Below are 26,368 nucleotides of genomic sequence, written 5' to 3'. Positions count from 1 at the left end.
ACCTGGGAACCGAAGAAGGACAAAAGAGAGCAGTCACTGTGAGATGTAAGGACTTAACCTCAACTTGGCGCCAAACCCTGCCTTGTTGTTGGTACCTTGATTACTGCACCAACCAAACTCGTCCAAATGCTGTGTATCCACTCAAGCCTGTGGAGGATTGTCTGGTGCTTCAGCAACCAAGCTGCAGCTCCCTTGGAGTGAAGGAGCCATCCCCTTTCAGCTGCTTTCAGCACTTGCCCTGTACCTCAACCTGCCAACCATGCGGTCCACCAAGTGAGCATTTCACAAGGAAGAAGTCTTTGTTGCTAGAGGAGGTTAGATCCGTCTCCCTGCCTAGTTCGGCGAGGCGAAGCCCTACGGCAGTCGACCAGCACCAATACCTTGGGTACCGGAGCATTTGCAGGAACCAAGGCTTGTTGTGTGTCCAGTCCAGACACCACTGAAGCTGACCTCCCTATGGGGGACTTTAGGATCACCTAGGCCAACACCGAGTGTGTCCATGCTGTCCTATTTTCTCTCCCTCTCCACATCACCAAAGCCAAGACCTTCAAGAGCAGAGCCTCCCTTTGGTTTATGCCGGACTTCAGCAAACCTCAGCTGCAAAATCACTTTAGTGTTCCAATTCGACACAATCAAACCTTTTTTGGAGGCAGGATCCAAAATTTTCTTTGACACAGTCCTTCAGATTGTCCAAAGGGCTACTCCGTGCCATTTCTCTCTACTCTGCCACACCTTTTACCTCCATCAGGGAGACCGATGGAGTACCTCATGTCTATTTCTGGACACGTAGTTCAGCAAAAGGGGCTATAGGTATGTTCCAACTTTGGAAGTAGGAACTGGGTGTTATTCCTGCTTCTTCCTTGTGATTGAGAAAGATGGAGACCTTCATCCTATTTTTGATCTCCAGCCTCTGCACGCCTGTAGGAGAGTAGGGTCTGCTTTCCTATAGTCACCCCACTTTTTGCTTTTTGCTTAACTGGTTTTCGACTTAATGTGGCTATGGGCCTGCTAATCAGACCCACCACAGCCCAGCTGTGCTCTCTCTAAATTCACTACAATGTACTTTAGGTACATTACCAATTGGACATTGTAAATTGATACTTGTACTTGTATAGCGCACTACTCACCCGCAAGGGTCTCAAGGCATTGGATCACCTTATGAGCCCCTGTATAGTGTACTATAGGTACCCAGGGCATAGGTGCATCCAAGGCCTACCAGAGGCTGCAGCATGTATTATGCCACCCCTAGCTGGCCATTCCCATTGACACAACTGGCTGATCACTCAGCTGGGGCAAGGTCGTGTAATCACCCCTTGCTTAGATATAGTATACCTATATCTAACCTTATATCTAGACACATATACACCTATAAGTCACTCCTATGGCAGGCCTTAACAATCCTGGAGGCTGAGTGCTTGGTTTTATGTGAGATGGGGCTCTAGCATGAGCTGAGCCTGTCTTCAGCTTTCGGAACCATGTCCTTATAGCTGTTCTAGGATATAGCCATACCATATACTCTTAAGTGCATTATGAACCTCTCGGTTAAATGCTAACTCTGGTTTGGCTTTATCAAAACATGTTGTGTAAGGTGTCATACGCTTTAGAATACTACCCACTCACCAGTTCTGGCGACTGGGTAGCATTCCACCCTTCTAGAGGGAGAAGACATGTTGTTCCTACTAATCCCGGTTAAAGTTAACTATAGCCTCAACATCACAAAATGGATGCTGCTGCCACAGACACGAGTTGACCTCCTGCTGCTGGGAGTCCTTCCAGCGAGGGAGGCTTGGACAATAGGTTTCCTGTCCCGTGGAGGTGACGTGAGACGGTGGACCGGCCATCTTGGAAAGCCAGCTAATTGCTTTCCGTGCAACTTCCGTGGCACCCTCGAAGTTGTGCATTGGGGATTGAGAAGCCCCAGCCCCGAGCACCAACTGCACCGAAGACCAGCCCTCCACACTCCACGAGTTCTGCGTGTGGCCCTTCTACATTTTCCTGCTCGACGCGTCTGTTCGGTCACTTGCCCGTTGTCTAGTGGCCATCTTGACGACGAACCTTTGAATTTCCACCGCTGGTCTGCTTGCTCCAGACTGTCCCTTGCTCCCCTGAAAAGGAACAGCCTATCAGACCTTGCTGATCTCGATAAGAAGCCATCTTCGATTCCTGCGTGGGTTGCCTTAGCCAAGGCTTGTTGACTCCAATCCGGAAGCCGACACCGCCGACAGCGAGAGCCTTCGTGGGACAGTCCGTGCCTGACTCCTGGTCGTCGTCGACGCCTGATGGTCCACGTGGCTCCAGAAACAAGCTTCACGACATCACCTGATTGCTTCGCGACATCGCCTGGTTCCTTCCTGGTCACTGGCTAGTGACCCAGACTCTGTCCCCTCTGCTTTCAGGTACTCTTCATCCTTTATCTGCCCTTGGATCCAACCGGACACATCTCTCCTGGTCGCCTGCAGCATCTTTCTTCGAGGCTCCATAGGATTCAGCCACAAAACCAGACACACTTTGACACCTATGCACCCTCTTCCTGAGGGTGAGGTAATGCTAGTACTCCGGTGCTCCTGTGGTTATTGACTATCCTAGTGTCTAAGTTGCAAGTAGCTTTCCCCTAGTCCTTCCGGAAGTGACCTAAAAGAACTAGTTTCCAATTCTTTCGTTCCCATTCTAACTCTATGATAACTTGCGTGTGAGTAAAGACACTGCACACGCCTCCCGTGGGCCTCCTACTTCCTATCCTTTGGTAGTACAGTGTAGCCCCAGCGAATCCCTAGGCCCTAGGCCTATCCTTTGTTTGTGACGTGGTTCTTATACCACTATTTTAGTATATGGTTCAGCGTGCCCCTAGGGCCCTACTATATTTTGTGCAACTTATTGTGTGATAATTGAGTTTCTTGTTATGTGCTTGTGCCTCTGACCATCGTGTATCAAGAGGGAGAGAGAGGACCAGAAAGCTAGTCCAAATCCCCGAGTTTATATGAAGTTAATCAAAAGAAGACTAGCTTGAGTAAAAGGGGAGGGTTTAACAAAAATAATTAATTTTAGTTCAAAGGACTCAAGTAGGTTTTGTCAGGGGGTAGTGGCACCTTGTGAGTGTGCTCATGAAGCCCTCACCCACCAACCTAGTTGGTGGCATGCTTCATCATCGGGCCCACCCAGTGACAGCTAGCGTGTCCCGGGTGTGCTTCGACGCCTGATTACAGCGGAGCAGGTATGTCGCTGAGGGTGCGGTGAAGAGTGTTATGAAAGTGGGATTAAAACGGCTTGGCGGGGGTCCCAGTACCCGGAGGTGAATTAGACTTTAATACCTGGGCCACCGTCAGCGGTTAAAAATAAGGCTGTGGGATGTTAGAGGCGAGCTTAAGACCTCCTACATCCTTGGTGGGTCAACCTGTTTCAGCCAGTGCCTTATGAATATTCTGGCTTTCTTCAGGGCGGATTTAAAATTATGTGTGTGTAATTAAAACTAGTGGGTGTGTAATTCAGACTATGTGTATACACGCCCGAAAGTGTTTTTCTATGTATGAGAGGGGGATTCCCTTCTCAAAAACACGCTAGTTTAAGCAATATTCTGCTTCAAGGTTGTGAAGTGGCAAGGGTTGGCCAGAATTTCTGGGCAGAGCCTGCTTTAGACCTGTAGTGCCTCCCCCCCTTTTACTCAAGCTAGTCTTCTTTTGATTAACTTCTTGTGCCTCTGACCTCATAAAGAGTTCAGAGGAGTTGTTTAAAAATAAATACATATAGATTTTATATATATCCTGTGTGGTGTCCTTTCATTTGATATTCAAGGGGTTACATATGGTATAACAGCTGGCTTCACATGTCCTCTTGAGTTTAGCCTAAGACTGCTTTGTCCATGCTACCACTAGGATAGCTGGTCTATAAGGTTGACTTTACAACCATCACCATAAGGGTTGTTTTTACTGATACAGGGTGCCCACTAGAACAGTGGACATCACATATCAGGCCAACTTCTCACAACGCCTTCCTGCAGAACCAGAAATTCAAGCTGCTAGCATTGTTTGCTCTGAAGACTAGATGGTTTTGATGGAGCTGAAGGACTCCAATTTCCATACCCCCGTCCTGAAGGCCCCAGACATTTGCTGTAGTTCATAGTGGGCTAAGAAAATTTTCAGTTTTCAGTTCTCTCTTTTGGCCTCGCCTGTGCCCCTCGGGTGTTCAAGAAAGTAATGATGATGGTCTTAGTGTCACATCTAATTAGAAAGGGGAAAGAGGAAGAAGCAGTGATCCATTCAGCTTCCTTGTCGTAATATTAAATATCAGAGAGGGGGAAAGGATCAATTGTACCTGAGTACAGGGTTCAATGTACTTGCCCTCTTTCGAGAAAAAAATACCTCATTCACGCATGCAGGCCATGAGGCGGTATATCTTAGTTCTCCGCCTTATCTAGAAACGGGACAGCATCAACATTGGGTTTCTTTTCTCAACATGCTGTCCTCCACCAGGAGGAAAAACCACTGGTTATTGCAGTAGTGATCAGTGCTGAAAACGTGAAAATGCTCAAGTGAGGTAAGTTAAAAAAGGGAGGGACCTCCTATTACCTAAACTGTACTTTTATTCAGTTTGAAATGGAGGTGAATAAAAACAGTGTTGTGCATAGAAAGACGAGTTAGTAGTCTCAACGCCCTCGGTTGTCCATATGTATGGTCAATAATACATGTTTTTTCCTCCTTTTGGACAAGCCCTTTGAAGGCAGTTGCCTGTTCGGCGACAAAGCAGACAACTCGCACAAACGCTTTAAGGACTCCAGAGCTACAGCCAGATCCTTGGGCCTCTCTTCCACCTCTCTCCACGCGCAGTCTTCTTTTCGCTACTTTCGTGACTACGACAGGGTGCCTTGCCACGTTCCACCCAGAGCCACAGGCCTGCGCAAGCTGTCCAGCCTCTGCGCAGCTGGGCATGTGGGACCCACTGTCGTAGGTCTGGGAGCCAACAGGCGGGCCAGTCCACCAGCACCCCCCCCCCTGCAGCAGCCTCCAAGCCCTCCTAGTCCGACCTTTCAGGGCCACCACTCTCCAGTGGGCGGCAGGATTTCGCCATCACCTCCCCCACTGGCGCAACATCATGTTGGATATGTGAGTTTTGCAGATAGTCTGAAGGGGCTACTCTCTCTCCCTCCATGCCACCTCAATTCCATTGCATCTCGGAGGATCACCCGGCCCTTCTCCAACAGGAAGTTACGGCTCTCTTGGCCAAGGGAGCAATCGAACGAGTTCCTGCCCCAGAAGTAGGTTGTGGTTGTTATTCCACCTACTTTTTGATGCTCAAGAAGAACAAAGGCCTGCGTCTTATCTTGGACCTCAGGAACGTCACCGCTTCCTCCGGTAGGAGAAGTTCAAAATATTCACATTAGCTCAGGTCCTGTCTGCCCTCGACCCTGGAGAATGGATGATAGTGTTGGACTTGCAGGACTGCCGGCCCATCAGCTTTAGAGTCATGGACAAAGTGTAAACCTCCGGACACAACACTAGATGGCGGACTTATGCAAAGCATGTGAATCCACAGCTCTAAATGCCAAGAACAGATGCATACTGGTTAAGTAGCAATTTTCTTCTTCTGGTGAATGTGCTAGTGAACCGCAGATTCCTCATGGCCCTCTACCCCCTTTGTTCCCACTCTTTACTCTTTGTGGAATGGTATTTTTTTTTCTCCTTAAAAGCCCCCAAACTAGAGATCGGTGCATTAGTAACGCCTATTTGCAGATCGGCTCTGTGTCTAAGGGCATGGACAAGCTTTTGAAAGAAACTGATGGCAGTGTGCCTCTGTGGCGGTTATAAGTGGCCCCTCTAGTGACTTCTAGAGTGGATTGATGTTGGCGTGGAGCCGCACTAGACCACCTACCAGCAAGCAGATGTACTACCTTTTTGTGTTTCTTAATCTATTGTAATACCTGTGGGAATATTCACAAGGTGAGGAATCTGCAGTAAGAGAATATCCACCATAAAAAGTATTGACCAAGGGAATTCTTTTTCATCTGTATTCACACAGTGAAACTGTTCATTTTCATTATATTGAGGGGGCAGTCTACTTAAAACAATATGAATTTTTTGCATATAATAAATAATGCCTTTTTATTGGAACCAATGTTAATTTATATTGTGTTATGCTCATTTTATGCCATTTTTTAGCCTAATTGTTTTTTTATTTTTAAAATAGCTATCTGATAATTTGTAATAAAGTAGTTTGTGTGCTCTGACTAAATAATTATAAACTCTCTCTTCAGGTTTATCAAAAGCTACAAAAAATTTGGCTGTCCTCTAGAAAGGTAAATATACTGCTTTTGTTTGTTAATGTGAAAGTTATTTTTTGTCAAATGAAGTGGTGTGAGAAAGCCACTTGATAGATGTTTACTAGGTTGCTGTTGGTATAACATTGATTTAATTGCTGAAGAAGGATTTTCTAGACTTCTCTCAGTGGTGCATTTCCACCCTGTTTATTTTTTGTCTACAGGATGTTTTTGTAACAAGCACACCGCATGTTGCTAATTGTTTGTCCAGTACTTATTGACTTTACCCTGAAGTGTTCCGTTAGCGAAAGTCGCTGGCTCTCTGAATAGTCTTACAAAAGGGCCTCTTGAAATTGTGTCTTACTTAAAGGATTCCAAACCACATGAGTAATTCATTGGTAGCTGATATATTTGAACTTGCCATTGGTGAGAAAATGCGAATATCCTCAACAAATGCACTAAACAAAACATGTAACCTCAAGTTTAAAATGCCTAACCAGTGGCCGTTGGCTCAAGAGGCACAACAGGGGAAGCAAAAACAAGAGATATGCAGCAGTAAAGCAGTTAAGAAAAAAGACTAAAAGCTGCTTTGCCTGCTGTGCTCTGTCGAAATGGCTTCAAACCTGTGAGCGAGATCATCAGTGTCTCGGCTGACATTCAAAGCCATTAGATCACGCTTTCTCTGTACTTCCAGAATGGCATTGCCTCCTGAGGAGTAATTGAAACACATTTATTGTTCTCTAGCATGTTGCTCCTTTACTGAGACAATTCATATCAGATATAGTCATGCCCATAGGAAGTACTATTTTTTTCACGTTTTCAGCTGTTGCTTCACTAATGTGGCAGAGTGCAGGATCTTCCCTCTTTTCCACTGTTTTGATTGTATTAGCATGGCCCATCATAGAGTTGGAATGTTGAAATGTTGTATTGCTAAAGGACCAAGTGTTACTAAAGTGGCACTATGGACTTCTAACTGACTGTTTTGCAACCCTGTCAAGAAGTTCAAGTACTTACAACAGCTGTTCCATTTGATCATTTGCTTTCTCTCTGTAACAAAGGTTTACTGTGTACGCTGACCTCCTGTAGAGCAACTAGAATGGGCTGCCCTTAACCCACAGTCTGTTCACTCAGATTATTGTAGGTACATATACTGCTGGAACAAGCACCCACCTTGAGGTCCCAAGAGTCTTGTCCACAAACTTGGCAATATTCTGTATGAAGCTTGCATGTGAAGTATCAGAAGCATGTGAAGAAATGTTCATCCATTCTGATAGAGACAATTTAGAATATCCCCAGGCATCAGACTGGATCCGGAAAACTTTCTGCAGCAGCACCTCTGCGCACCGGGGATGGCGCTGCACGGCTCCTCCCTGACGTCTTCCATGGACATGACGTCAGCTGAGCCCTATATGCTCCTCCCGGCGCGGTGTCAGTTTTCATCTTTTCCGCGTCCCAACGCAGATCTCGGAAAACCAGTAGTTCCTTGGCCTGTTTTTCAGGTCTTCTCGAGGCCTCCTGCATCTTGGAACAGTGTGCAATGCCTTCTGATGGATACATCTGCCTGTGGATTCCTCACCTTGTGGATTCATCACCTTATGAATATACCCTGCGCCAGCACTGCATGGAAATTTTTCCTAGCTCTCCATGCTGACGAGGTCGTCACAATGCCATGGCTCAGCACGCGGCTCCGCCTGACGTCACTGGAGCCATAAGAGGACCACGTTGACGTGATGACGTCAGTTCCCTTTTTTCCACGCTGTCAACGCTAATAGTATTTTCTGGGACTCTCCATACTTTTGACTGGATACTTTGTTACTTTGATTGTAACTTTCTCTCTTTTGGCATGTCTGCCCCGAGGAAGTCTAGCTTTAAGCCCTGTAAAGATTGCGGAGGTCATATGTCGATCACTGACCCGCATGAAGACGGTCTTTGGTGTGTGTCGTCTGACCACGACGTTGAGGGCTGTTCTTCCTGCAGGAAGATGAACCCGAAGGCTCTGAAGGAACGGGAGGCCAAGCTGTATATAGCCAAGGCAAAAAAAGAAACAAGCATTTGCATAGACAATAGGTCTCGCCTTCAGGAACATGCAACACTTGGTGCACAAAGGATATTGTGCTGGATAACTAAACACTTATAAGGTCCCAAAGGCAAGACCTATTGGCTATGCCAATGCTTGTTTTCTTTTGGGGACACATTGCTTGTCTCTGCGCCATCAAATGAAAGAAAATAGTCACAACTATAAAACCTGATATGCGAACTTACGAAGAAACATAAACTAAACCTGCCATTGATAATGCCTGAAGATTATGTCAGTAATGGTAACTGATAAGCCAAATTTCATCCAATATACCGAGGGTGCTTTGGTATCTTTTGCAATATTAAAAAAAAAATTCTTCCATAGCCTAAACATTAGTTATTTAATTATTATTGCACAATAGATTAATTATTCCCAGATTTACTCAATCTTACCCTAAATAAGTGTTTCCCAACCATAATTAAATTGGAACCCAGGCTAGGGGCAACTACAGAAGGCTGACTTTGAGCCAATCTTGTCCACAGTCACCCAAAAGAACTAATGAAGTAAGACTTCTAATCAATAGTAATGACAGCAAAACTGAAACCACAAGTCCCAGAATGCTAAGCCCTATTGTTTGAGAGACCAGGACTTGCTGAAATGTACCATTGTGACACAGGGTCAACTCACAGCTCTGCACGTGTGCCTGTTGCAGCCTCTGTATTTATCGTGCCTGTGGTGAGTCCTTCCTTCATTTCGACGTAATTCAGAGCCCGCCCGCTCCTGACCGACAGGTTCTGGCTGTTCTCATGGTTTATGAACAGAGCGTAGGGTTATACGAAATACCGGCTTGTGCATCTTTTTCCAGGAATTTCAGTGTATGGTATGGCCGGCTGCTCCCACCACTAGAACAAATGTAAATTACGTATTTTGCAAGTTCACATACTGTGCATACCAGTACCAGCCAGGGATGCGCCCGCCTGAAGAAGCAATTTGTGGCCAAAGAATGATAGCCGAAGAAGCATTTTTTTACAAAGTTTAGGGCTATAGTTCAGCAAAGCCTTTCATTGTAATATTTTGCTCAGCAAATAACCCATCAAAGTTTGTTTAACAAAAGAAACAGGGACCTATTGAATAAACAAGAGAAGGGACACAGAGCAATTAAATGTTTCAAACCTTTGTCGTAGCCTCGCTGCATTGCATTAACGAGCGCGCGCGCCTTGCGCTGAAAGTTTAAAAAAAAAAGGACTGCAGTGGCGCGGGCTCGAGAGGGAGCAACAGGGCATATGTTTTGAACTATCACGACCGTGTCTGGGCACGATAATTCCAATCATATGGCGCCCGTGTGGGTATCCGCAAGCAATATGCCACGCTTGTGCGTGTGTGGCCTATTGCTTGCGGTTACCTGGGTGTGGTGAGCTTTTTAAAACCCCTTACTATAAGTCTCGCCAGAGCAGCGCATGCGTGCTGCTATAAACTTGACCTAAAAAGGGGTCGAAAAAGGTCGAAGTCCAGGTCATCGACTTCACATGACTCCAAGAGAAAACATAAGAAGAAGAAGAGGCATGCTTCTTGGCGCCGGTCGTCGAAGGCTGTAGTGTTGAGATCGCCTTCTCCAGCTCCTCGACGTCGAGAAAAGGACTGTCTCTTCTTCTCCCTCAGTGTCTCTTCAGGTGACTCCGGTTCATTCTCCATCATACAAAGGGACACCGGAGCAGCCATCGACGCCAATATTTTCACCGACTCCAGAGGGTGTGACGAATCCGACTAATGCTGAGGTGCCTTCGGCTCCTACGGCTCCGCCTGTGGCTCCAGCAGCTCTGACTCCAGAGGTGCCTCGTTTGAATCACAAACCGGCTCAATACCCACAGTTTCCAGTCCCGGGTTCGGATCCATCGTGTTTTCTGATTGCGATGTATGGTGTGTTTGCCAGGGCTTCATACCCCTCTGGTGCACCTTCTGGTCCATTGGCATTTAATTTGGCTGTTCCTCACCAGTATCCACAGGCCCCCTTTGTGACTTTTATGCCGTCGATGCCGTCCTGCCATTTTCCGGCTCCGAGGTTGTCAACGCTGTATGGGCAGTCCCTGGCTCCATCCCGTGAAGTTTCTCGGATTCGATTGGCGCCGGCTACTACAGTGGATCCTCCTTCGACTCCACTCCCAAAGCCGTTGACGCTGCATGTGGCGCCTACGACGCTGCAACCGAAGATGCGCTCGAGGAGAGAGGCGCAGAGGTTGTTGGAGGAGGACCAGTACCAGGTTGAAGAGAGGAAGGAAGGTGAAGTGTATGACACAGAAGATGTGTTTGAGAACTTGTGTGAGGCAAGTGGACTTGACACTTCTCCAGAGTGGGTCTTTGCTTCTCAGAGGGCTTCCGCTTCGAAGGAGGTTCCTCCCTACCATTCTGTGATTAGGAAGGCTGCCGAACTTTTGGATTTGCAGCTCCCTATGGCCGAGTATAAGCTTAATCTGCTCACAGAGGTGCTTCATTCTCCGTCCTCCGTGGTTGAGCCACTTTTACCATTTAATGATGCACTGACTGAGCCATTCCTCGATGTGTGTCGCAACACTCTTTCTGCTCCCGCAGTTTCAAGATCAGTGTCCAGAAGATATAGACCTGTTTCTGGGGATCCAGTGTTCCTTTCATCTCACCCATCTCCTGAGAGTTTGGTGGTGCAGGCTTCGTGTTCAAAGCAGTCTACAGGGGCTTTTCCACATGCTCCAGCTGACAGGGATTCCAAGAAGCTAGACCAGTCGAAGAAGGTCTTTTTTCAGTTAGCATGGCACTAAAATCTACCTAAGCTACTTGTCTCTTGGGTAGATATATTCATGCCCTTTTGGATTCTGCCAAACAGGTTCTTCCTAAGTTGTCTGAGGAAGACAGTGGAAATCTGAGTGAGGTGTTGGCGGACTCTCAGGCTGCAGCTCGCCAAGTCATCCAGTCTGGCCTGGACGCGGCAGATTCTGTTGCCAGGGTGATGGGCTCATCCATTGCAACAAGAAGGCATGCGTGGTTGAGGTCTTCTGGTTTCCCTCTGGATGTGCAGGCTGCTCTTCTTGATCTGCCTTTTGATGGGGCTAAACTTTTTGGCTAAAAAGCATATTCTGCCCTGCATAGGTTTAAGGACAGTAAGGCTACGGAAAAGTCTTTGGGTCTGCAATCTCAGGTGAGATGTTGTGGTTTTAAATGATACCGTGGCTTTGGGAAGTCTTCCTTTCAAAGGAGCAGCAACAAAACCGCTTGTACAAATCCTATAGGGGTAAAGGCAGAGGTTTCCTTCATGGAGCCGGGCGTCAACCTTTGTCCTCTTCCTCCTCTGCCTCCCCAACCCCTCCTGGTAATGCAGGAAAGCAGCCCTAGATCTGCCATCCTGGATCATGTAGGTCCCATGGGAGGCCAGCTTACCCATTTTCTGCAGGATTAGAAATTGATCACTTTGGACCTTTGGGTTTTAGATCTGGTAAAAAATGGGTACTTTATTCCCTTCAGGGAATTTCCTCCTCCTTAGTCTCCTTGCCAAGGGTTCTGCACAGAGGATCATTTAATTCTCCTTCAGAAGGAGGTTCTTGCACTGTTACAAAAGAGTGCGATAGATGTGGTTCCGGAGCAGGAATGGGGTCAGGGATGCAACTCCCAGGTATTTTCTGATTCCCAAGAAGGATGGTAGGTTACGTCCTATTCTGGACCTCAGAATATTGAATCTGTTTCTCAAGCAGGAGAGATTCAAGATGCTCACCCTAGCGCAGGTTCTTCAGACGCTGCAGCAAGAGGACTGGATGGTGTCTATCGACTTACAGGATGCGCATTTTCACATCCTAATCCTGAAGTCGCTCAGGAAGTATCTCCGATTTACTGTTGGGTCGCAACACTACCAGTTTGTAGTTCTTCCGTTTGGTCTTACTACTGCACCTTGAGTCGACACCAAGGTGATGGCAGTGGTGGCTGCCCATCTCAGGGATACCTGTTTTCACCTAACTGGACGACTGGCGTCTGAAGTCAGTCGCTAGAGATGGTGCGTCATCATCTGCAGGGAGCAACTCAGCTGTTGTACAAATTTGGTTTTTCAATAAATGCACCTAGTGCCCTCACAATGCAACCTGTTCATAGGGGCAGTACTGGATACCACCCACTGTGTGTCGAGCTTTCCCATCTCCGGAAAGGATTCTCAACATTCAGGAAATGATTCCCTTGTTTTACAATGGAGCGGTTGTTCCGGTTCTGAAGGTCCTTCTCCTGCTCGATCTGTTCGCGTCCTGCATTCTGTTGGTCAACAATGCACGCTAGCACATGAGGGCACTTCAGTGGTGCCTTCGCAGGCGGTTGTATCAGCACAACAGAGGTCTCAGGGAGTCAGTCAGACTCTCCAGAGAAGCTGCAGCAGATCTGTCTTGGTGGAGTGTGGCGGGCAATCTGCCCTTCCACCTTCCGTGGCCACAGTGATAACGGATGCCTCTACCCTAGGGTGGGGTGCTCATCTGGGGGATCTGGAGTTCAAGGGTCTTTGGTCTCTGGAGGAAAGATTACTTCAGATCAACCTTCTGGAATTGCTGGCGATACATTTGGCGCTCAAGGCCTTTCTCCCTTCCCTTAGCGGTCAGTCGGTTCAAGTCCTCACGGACAACACTGCTGCGATGTGGTACGTCAACAAGCAGGAAGAAGTAGGTTCATGCCGTTTCTGCAGAGAGGCATTACGGCTCTGGTCCTGGGCTCAGTACCATTGGATTTGCTTGATGGTGAATCATCTGGCCGGGGTGATGAATGTGCGTGTGGACAGTCTCAGTCGGCAGTTCTCCGCCGACCACGAGTGGAGGCTTCATCCGGAGGTAGTTCGACACATCTTCCAGACGTCTGGAACTCCTCGGGTGGACCTGTTTGCCACTCTCTGAGAACGGGCACTGCCCGCCATTCTGCAGGCTCCAGTTTCTGAAGCAGGGAGCGTTGGGGGACGCGTTTCAGTTAAGTTGAAGCTCACAACTCCTTTACACATTTCCTCCCATACCCTTGATTCCTCCGGTTCTGAGGAAGATTCGCCAAAACCGGGTCCAAGTTATATTGATCGCCCCAGATTGGCCAAGAAGGGTGTGGTACACAGACCTTCTTCACCTATCGTTACACCCTCCGCTCCGTCTCCCTCTTAGGGTAGACCTCCTGTCGCAGTCGGAGGGGCAGGTTCTGCACCGACACCTCCAGAGCCTGCACCTTCATGCCTGGAGATTGAACGGGGCAACCTGAATTCTTTCTCTCTCCCGCCTGACGTGGTAGAAGTTATATTATCGGTCAGGCGACACTCTACCAAGTCTATTTATTCCTACAGGTCTATTGATCCCTTAAATGCTCATCTTCTGATGTTCTTGTTTTTTTTGTTACATTTGGCCTAGCAGGTTTGTGCTGTGGCCACTGTTAAAGGATATTTGTCGGCTTTACCAGCATTTCTTCGTTTGCCTGATCAGACGTCTCTTTTTCAATCTCCAATAGTGTTAAGGTTCATTAAGGGGCTTACTAACATGTTTCTGCCCAATCCTTTTATTATGCCCCAGTGGGATTTGAATCTAGTGTTAACTTTTTTAATTGGTTCTACTTTTGAGCCTATGCATAGTTGTCCATTGAGGCTGCTCACATTTAAAGCGGGCTTCCTTGTGGATATCACTTCGGCTAGGAGAGTTAGTGAGCTACAGGCTTTGAGTTCAGAGCCTCCTTTTCTGACCATACATGCTGGAAGAATGGTCCTCGGGACCAAGGCTGCTTTCCTGCCTAAGTGGTGACTCCCTTCCATCTAGGGCAGTCCATTACCCTTCCTACTTTTTACCCTCCCGCTTCCAAGGAGGAGGAGAGGCTTCACTGTCTGGACCCTAAGAGGGCAAATAGTTTCTATTTTGATAGAACAAAGGACTTCGGTCAGGATGATCAGCTCTTTGTGGTATATGTTGGACATATGAAGGGCAAGGCAGTGCATTAGTGCACTTTATCAAGGTGGATCATCTTGTGCATCAGGATTTTCTATGCTCTGGCTGGTAAGGAGCCTCCTGAAGACATTAGAGCTCACTCTCCCAGGGCTAAATCGTCTACTTCTGCCTTGTCCAGAGGGGTTCCTGTGCTGGACATCTGTAAGGCCGCAACTTGGCCTCCCTCACACTTTCGCGAAGCATTACAGCTTGGATTCCTAAGTGAGGAGAGATGGCCATTTTGCTCGGTCTGTTTTGCAAGACTTTTTGGTATAGAAGGTTGGACACCATCCTCCGGGAGAGGGCCTGCTGTGGGATTCTATTCATAAGGTGAGGAATCAACAGGCAGATGTATCCATCAGAAGAACAAGTTACTTACCTTTGGTAATGCTTTTCTGGTGGATACAGTATCGGCCTGTGGATTCCCCACTGACCCACCCTCCTCCCCGTTGTCCACCCTTTTATACCTTAAAAGAGGTATTGGTTAATATGTTGTTTCATATTGTTATTTTGTGTTGCCTCTTTCTGCCTTTGTGTAGGTTTATAGGAAATGTTTGTGTGAGAAGTTGGCCTGATACATGATGCTCACTAGTTCTAGTGATCACCTTGTATCAGTCCAAGCAACCCTTATGGTGATTGGATGGAAGTCAACCTTATAGACCAGCTATCCTAATGGTAGCATGGACAAGGCAGTCTTAGGCTAAACTCTTTTGGCATGTGAAGCCAGCTGTTTTACCACATATAACCCCTTGAATACCAAATGAAAGGACACCACACATGTAGTTATGAAAATAAACAATATATGTATTACTAACAAACACCTCTGAACTCTTTATGAGATCAGAGGGCTAAGCACATAATACTCTTCAGGAAAATACAGTAAGTCGCACAATTACAATGGTGCCCTAGGGGCACGGCAAACCATGTACTAAGTAAATGGGTTAAGTAGAACGATAGAAGAAATGAGTATGACCAGAGGCTGTAGAATCGCTGGGGCTACACTACCCTAACCTTTGGTAAGGAGCAGGAGGCCCACGGTACGCGTGTGCAGTGCTAGAACACACACGCGGGTTTCAATGCAAAGTCAATGGGCACAAACAATTTACAAAATAGGTAAGTAAGGACAGTTCCGACTGGTTGAGACTGAAACTACAGGATACCTGGACACTAGGAGAGTCAATCTACCTATGAGCACCGAAATGCTCTCGTTACCTCACCCACGGGCTGCGGGTGCATAGGTGTGAAAGTGTGTCAGGTTTCCGCGTTGAAGTCAAAGGAGCCTTGGAGAAAATATGCAGCAGGCGACCAGGAGGAAGATGTCCGGAGTGATCCAAGGCCGTTTTGAAGAAGATGGAGACCTGAAAACAGAGGGGACAGTGTTCAAAGTCACTAGCCAGTGACCGGTGTGGAACCAGGAAGGAACCAGATGATGTCGTCGCGATCAGGTGAAGAGGTGACGCTTGACTCTGAAGCCACGTGAACCAGGAGGCGTCTTCGACGACCAGGATGGAGGCACGAGCTGTCCCACGCAGGCTCTCTCTGTCGGTGGTGTCGGTTCCAGGATCGGAGTCAACAGGCCTTGGCAAATGCAACCCACGCGGCAAGTAAAGATGGCGTCTGGTGCGGACCAGGAGGGTCTGGGGTACTTCTCCTTTGCAGGGAAGCAAGGGCCAGTCTGGAGCAACCAGACCAGCGGTGGTGTTTCAAGATTTCGTCGTCTAGGAGGCCACTAGCCAGCTGGCAAGTGACCAGACAATGCGTCGAGTAGCAATCAAGCAGAAGGGCCCCACGCAGATCTCGTGGATGCTGGAGGGCTGGTCTTCAGTGCAGGAGCTGCTCGGGGCTGGGGCTTCTTAATCCCCAAAGCACTCACTCGAGGGTGCCTCAGAGGTCGTGCTGGAAGCGAAGTGCAGTTTCTTCAAGATGGCCGGTCCCATGTGTCTCGTCTCACCCACAGATCTCCGCTGTGCTGCAGATGTGAGTTGAGGTCGGAGAGGTCTGGAGGTCTCGTCGGGCTCTGAAGTCTGGTTCCGCCAGGAAGGACGACAAAGTGAACCGCTAGGACGCTTGATGGTACCTGCGGATGCAGGATGGTCACTCCTTGGCCACAAGGGAGATTTCTTCAGTCTTCTGTGGAGCAGAACATCGAAGTCCAGAGTTGCTTCTTTGTAGTGTTGTTCAGGATAATCTAATTTGGAATGAGACCAGCTCCTACCTTTATTCTGCTAAAGGGGGCTGTACTAGTGACTAGGTCCCTCCCATGGGTGGTACCAGGAACGGGGGTGGTTACACCCCCTATCCTTTGTCCGGTTTCGCGCCAGAGCTGGGGCTGGAGTGCCCCAGCAACTGGTTTGAACCAGGGTATGCACAGGGACACATTGTGTGCCCCAGGCCTGTCTCATTCCTTTCAGCCCTGCCTATCTGGATACACAAAGTCCTGTCTGGAGTGGTGATTGTACCTCCCCAGGTAGGAAACCCTTTGTCCAGGCCTCCCTTGCTGGAAGGACTCTCAGCAGCAGGAGGTCAGACTTGTGTCTGTGGCAGCAGCATCCATTTTGTGATGCTGAGGCTCTGGTTAACTTTAACCGAGGTTACAGTTACATACATGTCTTATCCCTCTAGAAGGGTGGAATGCTACCCCCGTCGCCAGAACTGGCGAGGGGTTAGTATTCCAAAGCGTATGACACCTTACATGACATGTTTTGATAATGCTATGCCAAAGTTAGCAATAACCGCAAGGATTATAATGCACTTAAGAGTATATGGTATAGCGTTATCAAGGAACAGCTATATGTACATGGTTCCGAAAGCTGCAGACAGGCTCAGCTCATGCTAGAGGTCCATCTCACATAATTCCAAGCACTCTGCCTTCCGTATTGATAAGGCCTGCCATAGGAGAGACTTATAGGAGTATATGTGTCCATTTTGGGGTTAGATATAGGTATACTAAATCTACAGCAAAGGGTGATTACACCACCTTTCCCCAGCTGTGTTACCAGCCAGTTGTGTCTGTTTAGATGGCCAGCCAAGGGTGGCATAATACATGCTGCAGCCCCTGGTAGGCCTTGGGTGCACTTATGCCCTGGGTACCTATGGTACACTGTACAAGGACTTATAAGAGTGACCCAATACCAATTGGTAAATGCACCTAAAGTACATGTTTGTCAATTTAGAGAGAGAACAGCTAGGCCCACAGCCAGGGAAAGTCGTAAACCAGTGAAGCAAAAAGCAAAAATCTGGAGTGACCATAGGATTGCAGACCCTACTCTCCTACAGTTTGCTTTCTTTTTTCACTTTGCACCGTGTGTATTCGTGTGAATATTGTGTACTATGTATGCATTGTCTCCATGGTCGGTCCACTGTTTTGCCTCAGTGGCTCGGAAAAAATGGGTGGAACTGGCGTTATCACGCCAACGTGGTCCTCTACTGGCTCCAGTGACGTCAGGCGGAGCCATGGCATTGTGACAATCTTGTCGGCCTGGAGAGCTAAGAAAAATATCTGTGGAATGCTGGCGCAGGGGATATTCATTAGGTGAGGAATCCACAAGGTGAGGAATCCACAGACAGATACTGTATCCACCAGAATAGCGTCACCGAAGGGAAGTAGCTTGTTCTCCGGGCTTTAAGGCGTGTGAGACCTGTGCATGTCAGATGTCTGTAACGGACTCGCACGCCATCTGTATATGGTGCCTAGGAGTGCACCACGACTCTAAAGAGTGCAACTCCCGTCAACGAATGAAACCCTTGATGGAGCGTCGTATGAAATTACTGGCTGCACGGCTGTTCGGTCCTGCACCTTGGCGTCGCCGTTCTCCCTCTCTGGATGGAGCCCATTTCCAAGGTTGTTCCCGTGGACGTTGTTTTAACGGCGGGTAAGCACAAGCGTAAGTCGCCGAGGTCTTCCTCCCATACGCTTGACGCTGGTGCATGTTACTCTTGCTCCCTGCCAGGCATGGCCGTCCATCGGTCGCCTTCTCCGTACCCTCCCTCTCCGGGTGTCGGAGCGACGCAGGCCCAAATGGAGGCTTATTCCAAAGCATTCTACTCTTACTTTGGGTCACCCCCTCTCCCAGCTGCGCCTTCGGGTCCTGTAGAGTTGGAAGGTACTCATGTCGGGTCCTCACCGGCGGATTCGTCCTCAGCGCCGGCTGTGTGCATCGACTCCTGTTTAGGAGCCGATACGATGCAGACGGGACGCGGCCCAGAGGGCCCTCCCAGTCGCCTATCTATCACACCCCTTCATTCACCTCATAGCCCTGAGCGGCTTCCTGCGCTGACGTTCGAGGCTTTCGCCGGACTCGACGCCCTGTCAACGTATTTCCTCCCCCACTAGTTGCAGTTGGGTCGATGTCAGACGGCTGCCAGGCCGACGTCCACGCCACCTCTTTTGCATGAGCTTGGTGTGCCTCCCGACTCCTTGGACGTCGATTCGACTCCCACACGGTGTCGGTCGACACCGGTGCCTGCGCCTCCTCTTATGCAAGAGGTTGACATCCTATGGACTCTCCAGATCTAAGGTCCTTTCCGTCCATGGTGCCGGTACCTAGTGTTGCGTAGCCTTCGGATCAGCCTCCGGCTCCTCCACTTTTGCAGTCTAGTGATCGGGTTAGTCTCCAACCGTCTCCTACCGATGGTTTATTGTCACCTCCCCCGGATGGCAACTGCGGCTAGCTTTGCCTACGCACGGGCTATTCACAGGGCGACAGCTATTCTTCTTTTTCAGCCCCATGTGGTGTTCCTGCCTTCTGATCCTTTGCTGGATCTTCTCCACACGGAGCCGGTTGAGGGGGAGCCTTTGCTGCCCCTTGGAACATCTTTGTTTGACATCATGCTTCGCACATGGTCGAGGCCTTCCTCTGTTGATCAGGCCATTGCTGGTTGACAGCATCCTGCCCCGGATGATGCACTCTGCCTGTCCATTCACCCTAGAGCTCAGGGCCTAGTTGTTCAGGCGGCTTTTGACTTAGTCTTCCTCTGCCTTGCCACTGTTACCTCCCACTAATAGGCTAGGTGGTTGGACACGTGTGGTCGCCAGCTTTTCACTTCTGCCAGTGTTGGAATCCATGCATTAAATACGGCTTGCGTGTTCGCATGCGCATCCTCTACCCTTTGGGACTTGTTCGAGAACCTTCCTTCTATTCCAGAAGGGCCACGGGTAGAATTACTTCGCCTTCTGCCTGATGGCAGGGGAATGTCACAATTTTTCCTCTGCTCGTCCCTTGACGCCACTGACTCAGTGGGCCGAGCTCTTGCTCGGTCTGTGGCTTTGCGCCGCCATGCATGGCTGCGCAACAGTTGTTTCCCAGACAATGTTCAGGATGTGCTTCGAGATCTGCCATTTGTAGGAAAGTGGCTTTCTGTTGCAGTAACCCCCCAATTTTTGCCAGACCACTGATGCACTTTTTCTTGGTGTGTCCTGGGTCCCTGCCAATCAGGTTCCCAGGGCCTATGTTCTTTCCTCAAAACTAACGCAATTGGCATCTCTGGCCACAGGTCAGCCCCTGGTAAATGGTACCACAGGTTCCCAGGGCACTGTGACCAGGGAAGACCTCTAAGGGCTGGAGCACTTATTGTGCCACCCTTAGAGGCCCTGTACCTTTACGCACACACACTGCCTTTGCAGGCTGCGTGTTTTGGTGCAGAACCAAGTAAAGAGTTGACATGACACACATCGCCGTGTGCCATGCCTACAACCTACTGCTCTGGCATAGATCAGTCACCCCTCTAGCTGTGTGCCCTATGCCAGTGGTGAGGATACAGGTACATGAGCCCTTTACCCCTACAGTGTCTAAGTCCATTCTTAGGTATTATAAGCGCAGTCCTGCCATTAAGAGTATATGGTGCTGGGAGCCTGTCATTACGGACTCCACAGCACCATAACGGCTACTCTGAAAACTGTGAAGTTTGGTATTGTTAGAAGGTGGTTCTGACACCATGGGCCGCCTGGATTTTTTTTGGTTTTTGAGCACCTAGTTGTTGAGCTTTTACTGTGGGGGAGCCTCATAAACTGGGACTCACCCACAGTGAACTCGGGATGTAAGAGACTGCATGGAGATTTTACTGGTGTCCCCCTGGCTTGTCAGGCCACTGCGCAGCAGCTGGAGTCAGGGACACCATGCTGGTTACATGCAGGCACGTGTACATGCTTGAGCACATGTGTAGGGGCTGCGGAGGGGAGATTCCTAGCGCGCTCAGTCCAGGGGCAGCTACAGAGTGAGGGGTGTGGCAGGACTTATGCAGAATTGTGTAGTGACATGGAATAGGCTTTAAACACTGGAAGGAAATATGCCAGGAAACGTCAGTGTGTTTTTACTGTGTTTTTCACTTCATTATTCCCTTAAGGGGAGGTGGAACCCATGGGCTAGTGTAACTTCCACAAGGCCTACAAATTCCAGACACGCACTAAAGTCCGCTGTAGCGGATGTGAAAAGTAGTGTTCTGCAGAGTCCAAAATTCTATTTGTACTGCTTTTGGGTCATACAGAACTGTCATATTTCTCTAAACCAGCCATGACCAGACCCAGGCTGAGGGTTGACCTCATCTGGATGGATTGATAACCTTTCTTCCACAAGCTAAGGCCTCCTCTCCACGAAGTGAAAATGGGTGGGGCTACAGGCTCATCCATTAGCAGCTGTCACTGGGCGCAAGGCACCAGGCTGCACCAAGGAGGGAAGGCAGTGAGGGGGGAAGGAGTTGAGTTACTCCAGTATTGAGGTGTCTTTCATAGATTCACATGCCTAAATCATTCCCCGTCGTCTGAGTGGGAGTCCCACGGTACATAAAAAAGCAATAATTTGCATATAGGAAACCAAAATCCTTAGTAATAACCAACCAGGTAAAGTAGCCCTAAGCTACAGTGCAATAAACTTCCACACTCATGACTATCCTTGTCATTTTGTATAGACCAAACTGCAGCCAATCCGGTGACAGCACCCACCAGAATGTTCTCCCCAGAGGCTCAGGCTCTCAGATTTTGTACCGCACGTCGTGTGAAAGGAGTCTCCCTGACCTCTGCTCAGTTTTTTCTTCAAAATTGCTACATTCTGCAAATATTTTTACATTTCTTCAAAGAAGCCTTTATTTTCAACCCTGCTTCGCCTGTTGAAAGCTTCGCCTTTTTTCTAAGGACCCTCACAATAGTACTGTCTTTTTTCAAGACCTTGAGGTGAGAAGTCGCAGGTTCTGTGGAACCTTTTTCTCAAAGGACCTTTGAGAAAGGAGAGGGCCGTCTCCTTCTGAGACTACAGAGGTTGTAGACTTCAGACACCCCTGTCTCTGGCATGGAGAGTGTTTGTTCTGGACAGGCTAAGTCCTCTTTAAGCGTGGGTGTGGGACTGGGATTCCTTCTCCTTGGCCTAAAGTAGGATCCTCTGGATATTGTTCCCCACGGAGTCTGCGGGCCTCCGCGCCTACGGGGACCTGGTCTCTGGCGTTTGACTCTTACTGCCACCTTTACACTTATAGGTGCCAGTCCGTCGACGGGCTCGTTGACACGCCCGTCGAAGGATGAAAGACTCCATTGTCTCTTCGTCGACGACGACGTTGAGTGTGTCAACGAATTTGTAGACTAAGGGCATTCTTCAACTTTTAAGTTGTCGTCTACGACTGTGGCCTTGTCGTCGACGGTGGCTCTGTCGACGACAGTGAAGGTAGTGCCCTCTCGTCGATTGCTGGCTCGTCGACAGTAAGCCTCGTCGACGGTTGTCCCGTCGACGGTTGTCCTCGTTGATGGTTGGCCTAGTCGACGGTTGGCCTCGTCGACGGTTGGCCTCGTCGACGGTTGGCCTCGTCGACGGTTGGCCTCGTCGACGGTTGGCCTCGTCGACGGTTGGCCTCGTCGGCGGTAAACTTCGTTGACGGTAAACTTCGTCGACGGTAACCGTCGATCATTGGCCTAGTCAACAATTGGCTTTGTTGACGTCAGAGGGCTGCGTCGATGGTGGGCTTGTCAACTGTAGTCTGGTCTACGGTCAGCTCCATAGACGTTAAACTTCAATAATAACTTTGTCGTCGAGGGTTGGCGTCGTCGACAACTGTGTTGACGCAGATGGCCTCATTGACGGTTGGCCTCTTCGACGGTTGACCCAGTCAACGGTCGGATTCGTCAGCGGTTAACCCAGTTGACAGTTGGCCATATGCACAGTGCTCTTGTAGCCTATTTATTAGTTGTAAACTGTTTTTCCACTACATCAATGTGATGGCTTGATGGTTCTGTGCAGCCAGAAGTCCTTCTGAGCTGCTTATAAAATTGCAAGACGAGGATCAAGAGGAAGACAAGTTTCTTGAGCCTACGGATCAGGCTCCGGCCGCGGTGCCAACTTCACAGATGCCATTAGATCTGCTAAACAACTTACAGTAAATGTTGACCGACTACTATCGTCGATTCCCTCCATCGGAATCGGCAGAGTCGCTGCCTTCAACACCCATGCCTTCAGTACCTGCATCAACGTGAAGAACCCCAAGTCAATCCCACCAAACTCAGGAGGCTGTAACCTCAGATGACGACAGAGAAGAAGATGAGGTGAATGATAACTCTCTATTGTCGGAGTGCGATGATTACCATACGCAAACCCCATCACCTACTGCTCCTGATACGGCGGTTTCTCCGCCTGTAGACATTAGAGGTTTTCATCTCGTAATGGTTAGAGCAACAAAGAGGTTCCTAATTTCTATGGAAACTACACAGGATGACTGTTTCTTATATAACTTTAAGGATCAGCCTCAAAGATAATTCTGATAATAGACTTCATCAAATTAGTTACCGGCAGTCTTGCCTTGTGTGGACAAAAAGTATAAGGCGCTCCTCACATCGCCTGCATGCCTTATAGGGCAATCAAAGATAGTCAGTTGTCACCCAAGTGGCTCAGAGACGGGCCAGAAACCCATCTTCACAAGTACCGCTCCATTTATTTATTTATTTATTTATTTATTTATGGTATTTGTAAAGCGCTCTGCAACCCTACGGCATCTTGGCGCTGCGTACATATGGCTGAAAAATACTGTGCAACAGAGGGGGATAATAGTCTTAGGTTCTGGTAGATTAAGTTTTCGGGAAGAGCCATGTTTTCACCTTTTTTCGAAAAGGCATCAGTTCACTTGCTTTTCTGATGTCAGTAGGTAGACTGTTCCACAGTTGGGCTGCCGCTATACTAAAGGCTCTGCCGCCAAATGGTGGCTTTCTTAATCCTAGGTACACTAATGAAGTTTAAAGAAGAGGATCGAAGAGACCGGGTGGGTTCATACCAGTTAAATGTTTTTTGAAATGGTCGGGGGACTAGCCCATGCACTGCCCTGAAGACAATGCATAGGGATTTAAAGCGAATCCTCTGGTGTATGGGCAGCCAGGGCAGGTCAGCCAGGCGAGGGTGGTAGAGGATCTTCGCTCTCGAGATAGTGCCAGTTTTGCTGCAGCCGCCTGGATGCTCTGAAGCCTGGAGATCAGGTAGACAGGGGATTCCAGTAAAAGGGCATTACAGTAGTCCAGGCGGCTGAGAATGGTGCTCCTAACTATAGTGGCTCTAACCTGTGAAGGTAAAAGGGGTAGCAGTTGGCGCAATCCTCGCATTAAAGCAAGGCAGCTACTAACCTGTTTGTTGACATTAGCCTCTAGGCTCAGACTGTTATATAAAGTGACTCCGAGGTTCCTTACTGAGTTCACTGGGGTTAGTGAGTTTCCTTGCGCCGGAGGCCAGAAATCTGTAGGTAGACTTTTGGGAATTCTTCCTACCGTGCAGTGCAATATTTCCGTCTTGTCACTGTTAAATTGTAGTGAATTCTGATTTAGCCAGAGCGTCATTCCCAGCATGCAGGTGTGAAAGGTCTCAAGGGAGTCTGCATGAGCACCATCGAGAGAAATCATCAACTGCGTGTCGTCTGCGTAGGTAATCACGCTAATGCCGTGAGTCTTGATGATGCTTATCAGGGGTTGCATATATATGTTGAAGAGTATAGGACTAATAGCAGACCCCTGTGGGACCCCATGTGGGACTTTGACAAACTCTGACTGATATGGAGGGATGGCTACTGCCTGCCATCTGTCCATCAGGTAGGAGCAAAACCAGTCAAGCACAGCTCCCCCGACTCCAATGTTCCTCAGTCTTGTCAGCAGGATGTCGTGACTCACCGCATCGAATGCGGCGGACAGGTCCAGCAAGATTAAGGTTGCTGAGTTTCCCCTGTCCGCCTGCATTCGTAGGTCGTCCAGAACTGCCAGCAGAGCTGACTCAGTTCCGTGAGCTGGTCTGAATCCAAATTGCTCCTCTTCCAGGATGTTGTTAGTTTCCTGGAACAGAGCTAATGCTCTGCTGACCCAGCGCTCTATGATCTTTATAGGGTATGGCAGGAGCGATATAGGTCGGTAGTTTTTTTGGCAATTTGGGTCTAGATTTGGTTTCTTTAATAGTGGGGTGACAATCGCCAGTTTCCAGTCTTTTGGTACGGTGCCCGTGTCGAGAGATTGGTTGCACAACTGATGCAGTACTGGGAGGATTTCATCCCCGAACTCCTTTACTATTTTGTGGGGTAGCGGGTCCAGAGGGGAGCCCGATGTCGTATTAAGGGCTATTCTTAAGAATTCTTGCTCTGTGGGGATCTCAAAATTTTCCAAGATGTCCTTTGGTGATAGACACCTCACATTTTCCTCATTTTTCTCCCTGCTCTCCGGATTGCTATTGCTATTGTCCTGCCCCGGAGGAATAAGAACATATTTCATTTCCTCTATAATTTTAGTGATTTTCTCCTGAAAGAATAATGCTAGACCGTCTGACAGGGATGGCAGACGCTTGGACTCCTTTGGCAAGAAAGTGTCAACGATAGCTACAACTACTGTCCCTGCTGCAAACTCCCTAGCAATATTGGGGAGATATAACAGACAAAGGTGGTCGGATATATCACTATATATTGAAAAGCTTCCTGAGCCAGAAAAATCAGAAGCCAGAAAAATATTGCTGGAAGGAGAGTGTACTTCTGTAGAGATCATTGACTCAGCAGTGGCCATAAAGAAGGATACAGAAACTGCGACGTCGCTGGGGAACCTACAGTTTCGTAAATCGTCCTTTCGTGGAGCCAAAGGTCGTGGGTCCTATTCCAATAGAGGGTGCTACTCTCAACAGCGCTGGTACCAGTCTTCACAAGGTAACCAGCGATACCAACCGTATAAACAACAAACATACGGGCAGCGAGGTAACAACTACTCGCAGGGAAAAAAGAAGCCTTTGTTCGAGGCATGTGGGCTGCTGAATTCATATCTGTGCATAGACCGCCACCTAGTGTTGGGTCCGGATGATTGCACATTGTTGTCCTGGAAGAGTCTTCGAAGTATCACGAGATAGGTGGCTCCTCCCCTGGACTACAGTGCGCATGGGCATCGCCTCCATCCCCAGATTGTTTTTTTCCGCCATTGGGTTCGGATGTGTTTCGGTTCCCTCTGTCGGAACCGATAGTTGTTCAACTTCTACTCGAGACCAAAAGGTCTTTAGGCTGGGCGTCGGTATAGTTGCGTACGGGCTTCTTTCTGACTCTCAGCTCCGATCTCTTGCTGCCCTTCCACGTGCTTTCGGCGCGGACGGGCCTACTCTACAACTTTGCTATGGAGCGGACTCCATTCAAAAAGTGTCCGCTGTGTCACTCCAAATATTCACACCTCGACGTGCACCCTGTGTGCAATACCTGTTTGTCGCCGGATCACCGCGAAGACACCTGCATGGCGTGTTCGAAGTTCCGAAGCAAGAAAACTTTAAAGATTCGCCGGGCCAATCGGCTCCAGGCTCAGTTGTCGGCTTCGGCGCCCCCACCAGATGACATTTTCCAGGAATCTGTCGAGGGAGAAGACGACGTGCGAGGGTCGGACTCTGGCCCCGCGTCCGAGGAGGAGACCTACGACGCGGGTGAGGAGGACTTTGGCGAAGTCTCCGACGAGGTAGGGGACGACGATCAGGCTTGTGCCACGATGGGAGATAGCTCAGAGGAGGAGCATCCCCAATCAGACTCAGGGGTTATTCCCCTCCGAACGGCCCAGGTCGAGGGATCGCCTTCGAGCCTTACCCAAGATCTAACTATGAGTCCTACGTCCCCGCCTCCGGGCCCGGTCACGGACATTTCTAAGACATCACTTATGTTGAAGAAAACGAAAGTGAAGCCAACTGGTCACGCACCCTCGGATGC

General features: G+C 48.8%; 1 protein-coding gene across 1 annotated transcript in view; it reads left to right on the top strand.

The window, feature by feature from the left end:
• Nucleotides 1-26,368, top strand: part of CHD1 (chromodomain helicase DNA binding protein 1) — a 1,544,591-nt gene that overhangs the window by 1,016,685 nt on the left and 501,538 nt on the right. The window contains exon 25 of the mRNA XM_086960963.1: nucleotides 6,245-6,286. Coding sequence (XP_086817089.1) covers nucleotides 6,245-6,286 — 42 coding nt within the window. The remainder of the gene's footprint in view (nucleotides 1-6,244; nucleotides 6,287-26,368) is intronic.

The sequence above is a fragment of the Lissotriton vulgaris genome, chromosome 3_1 (assembly GCF_964263255.1).
Source record: "Lissotriton vulgaris chromosome 3_1, aLisVul1.2, whole genome shotgun sequence".
NCBI classification, from domain to species: domain Eukaryota; kingdom Metazoa; phylum Chordata; class Amphibia; order Caudata; family Salamandridae; genus Lissotriton; species Lissotriton vulgaris.
Note: the sequence above shows the minus strand (reverse complement) of the source record. Positions and strands in the feature narration are given on the sequence as shown.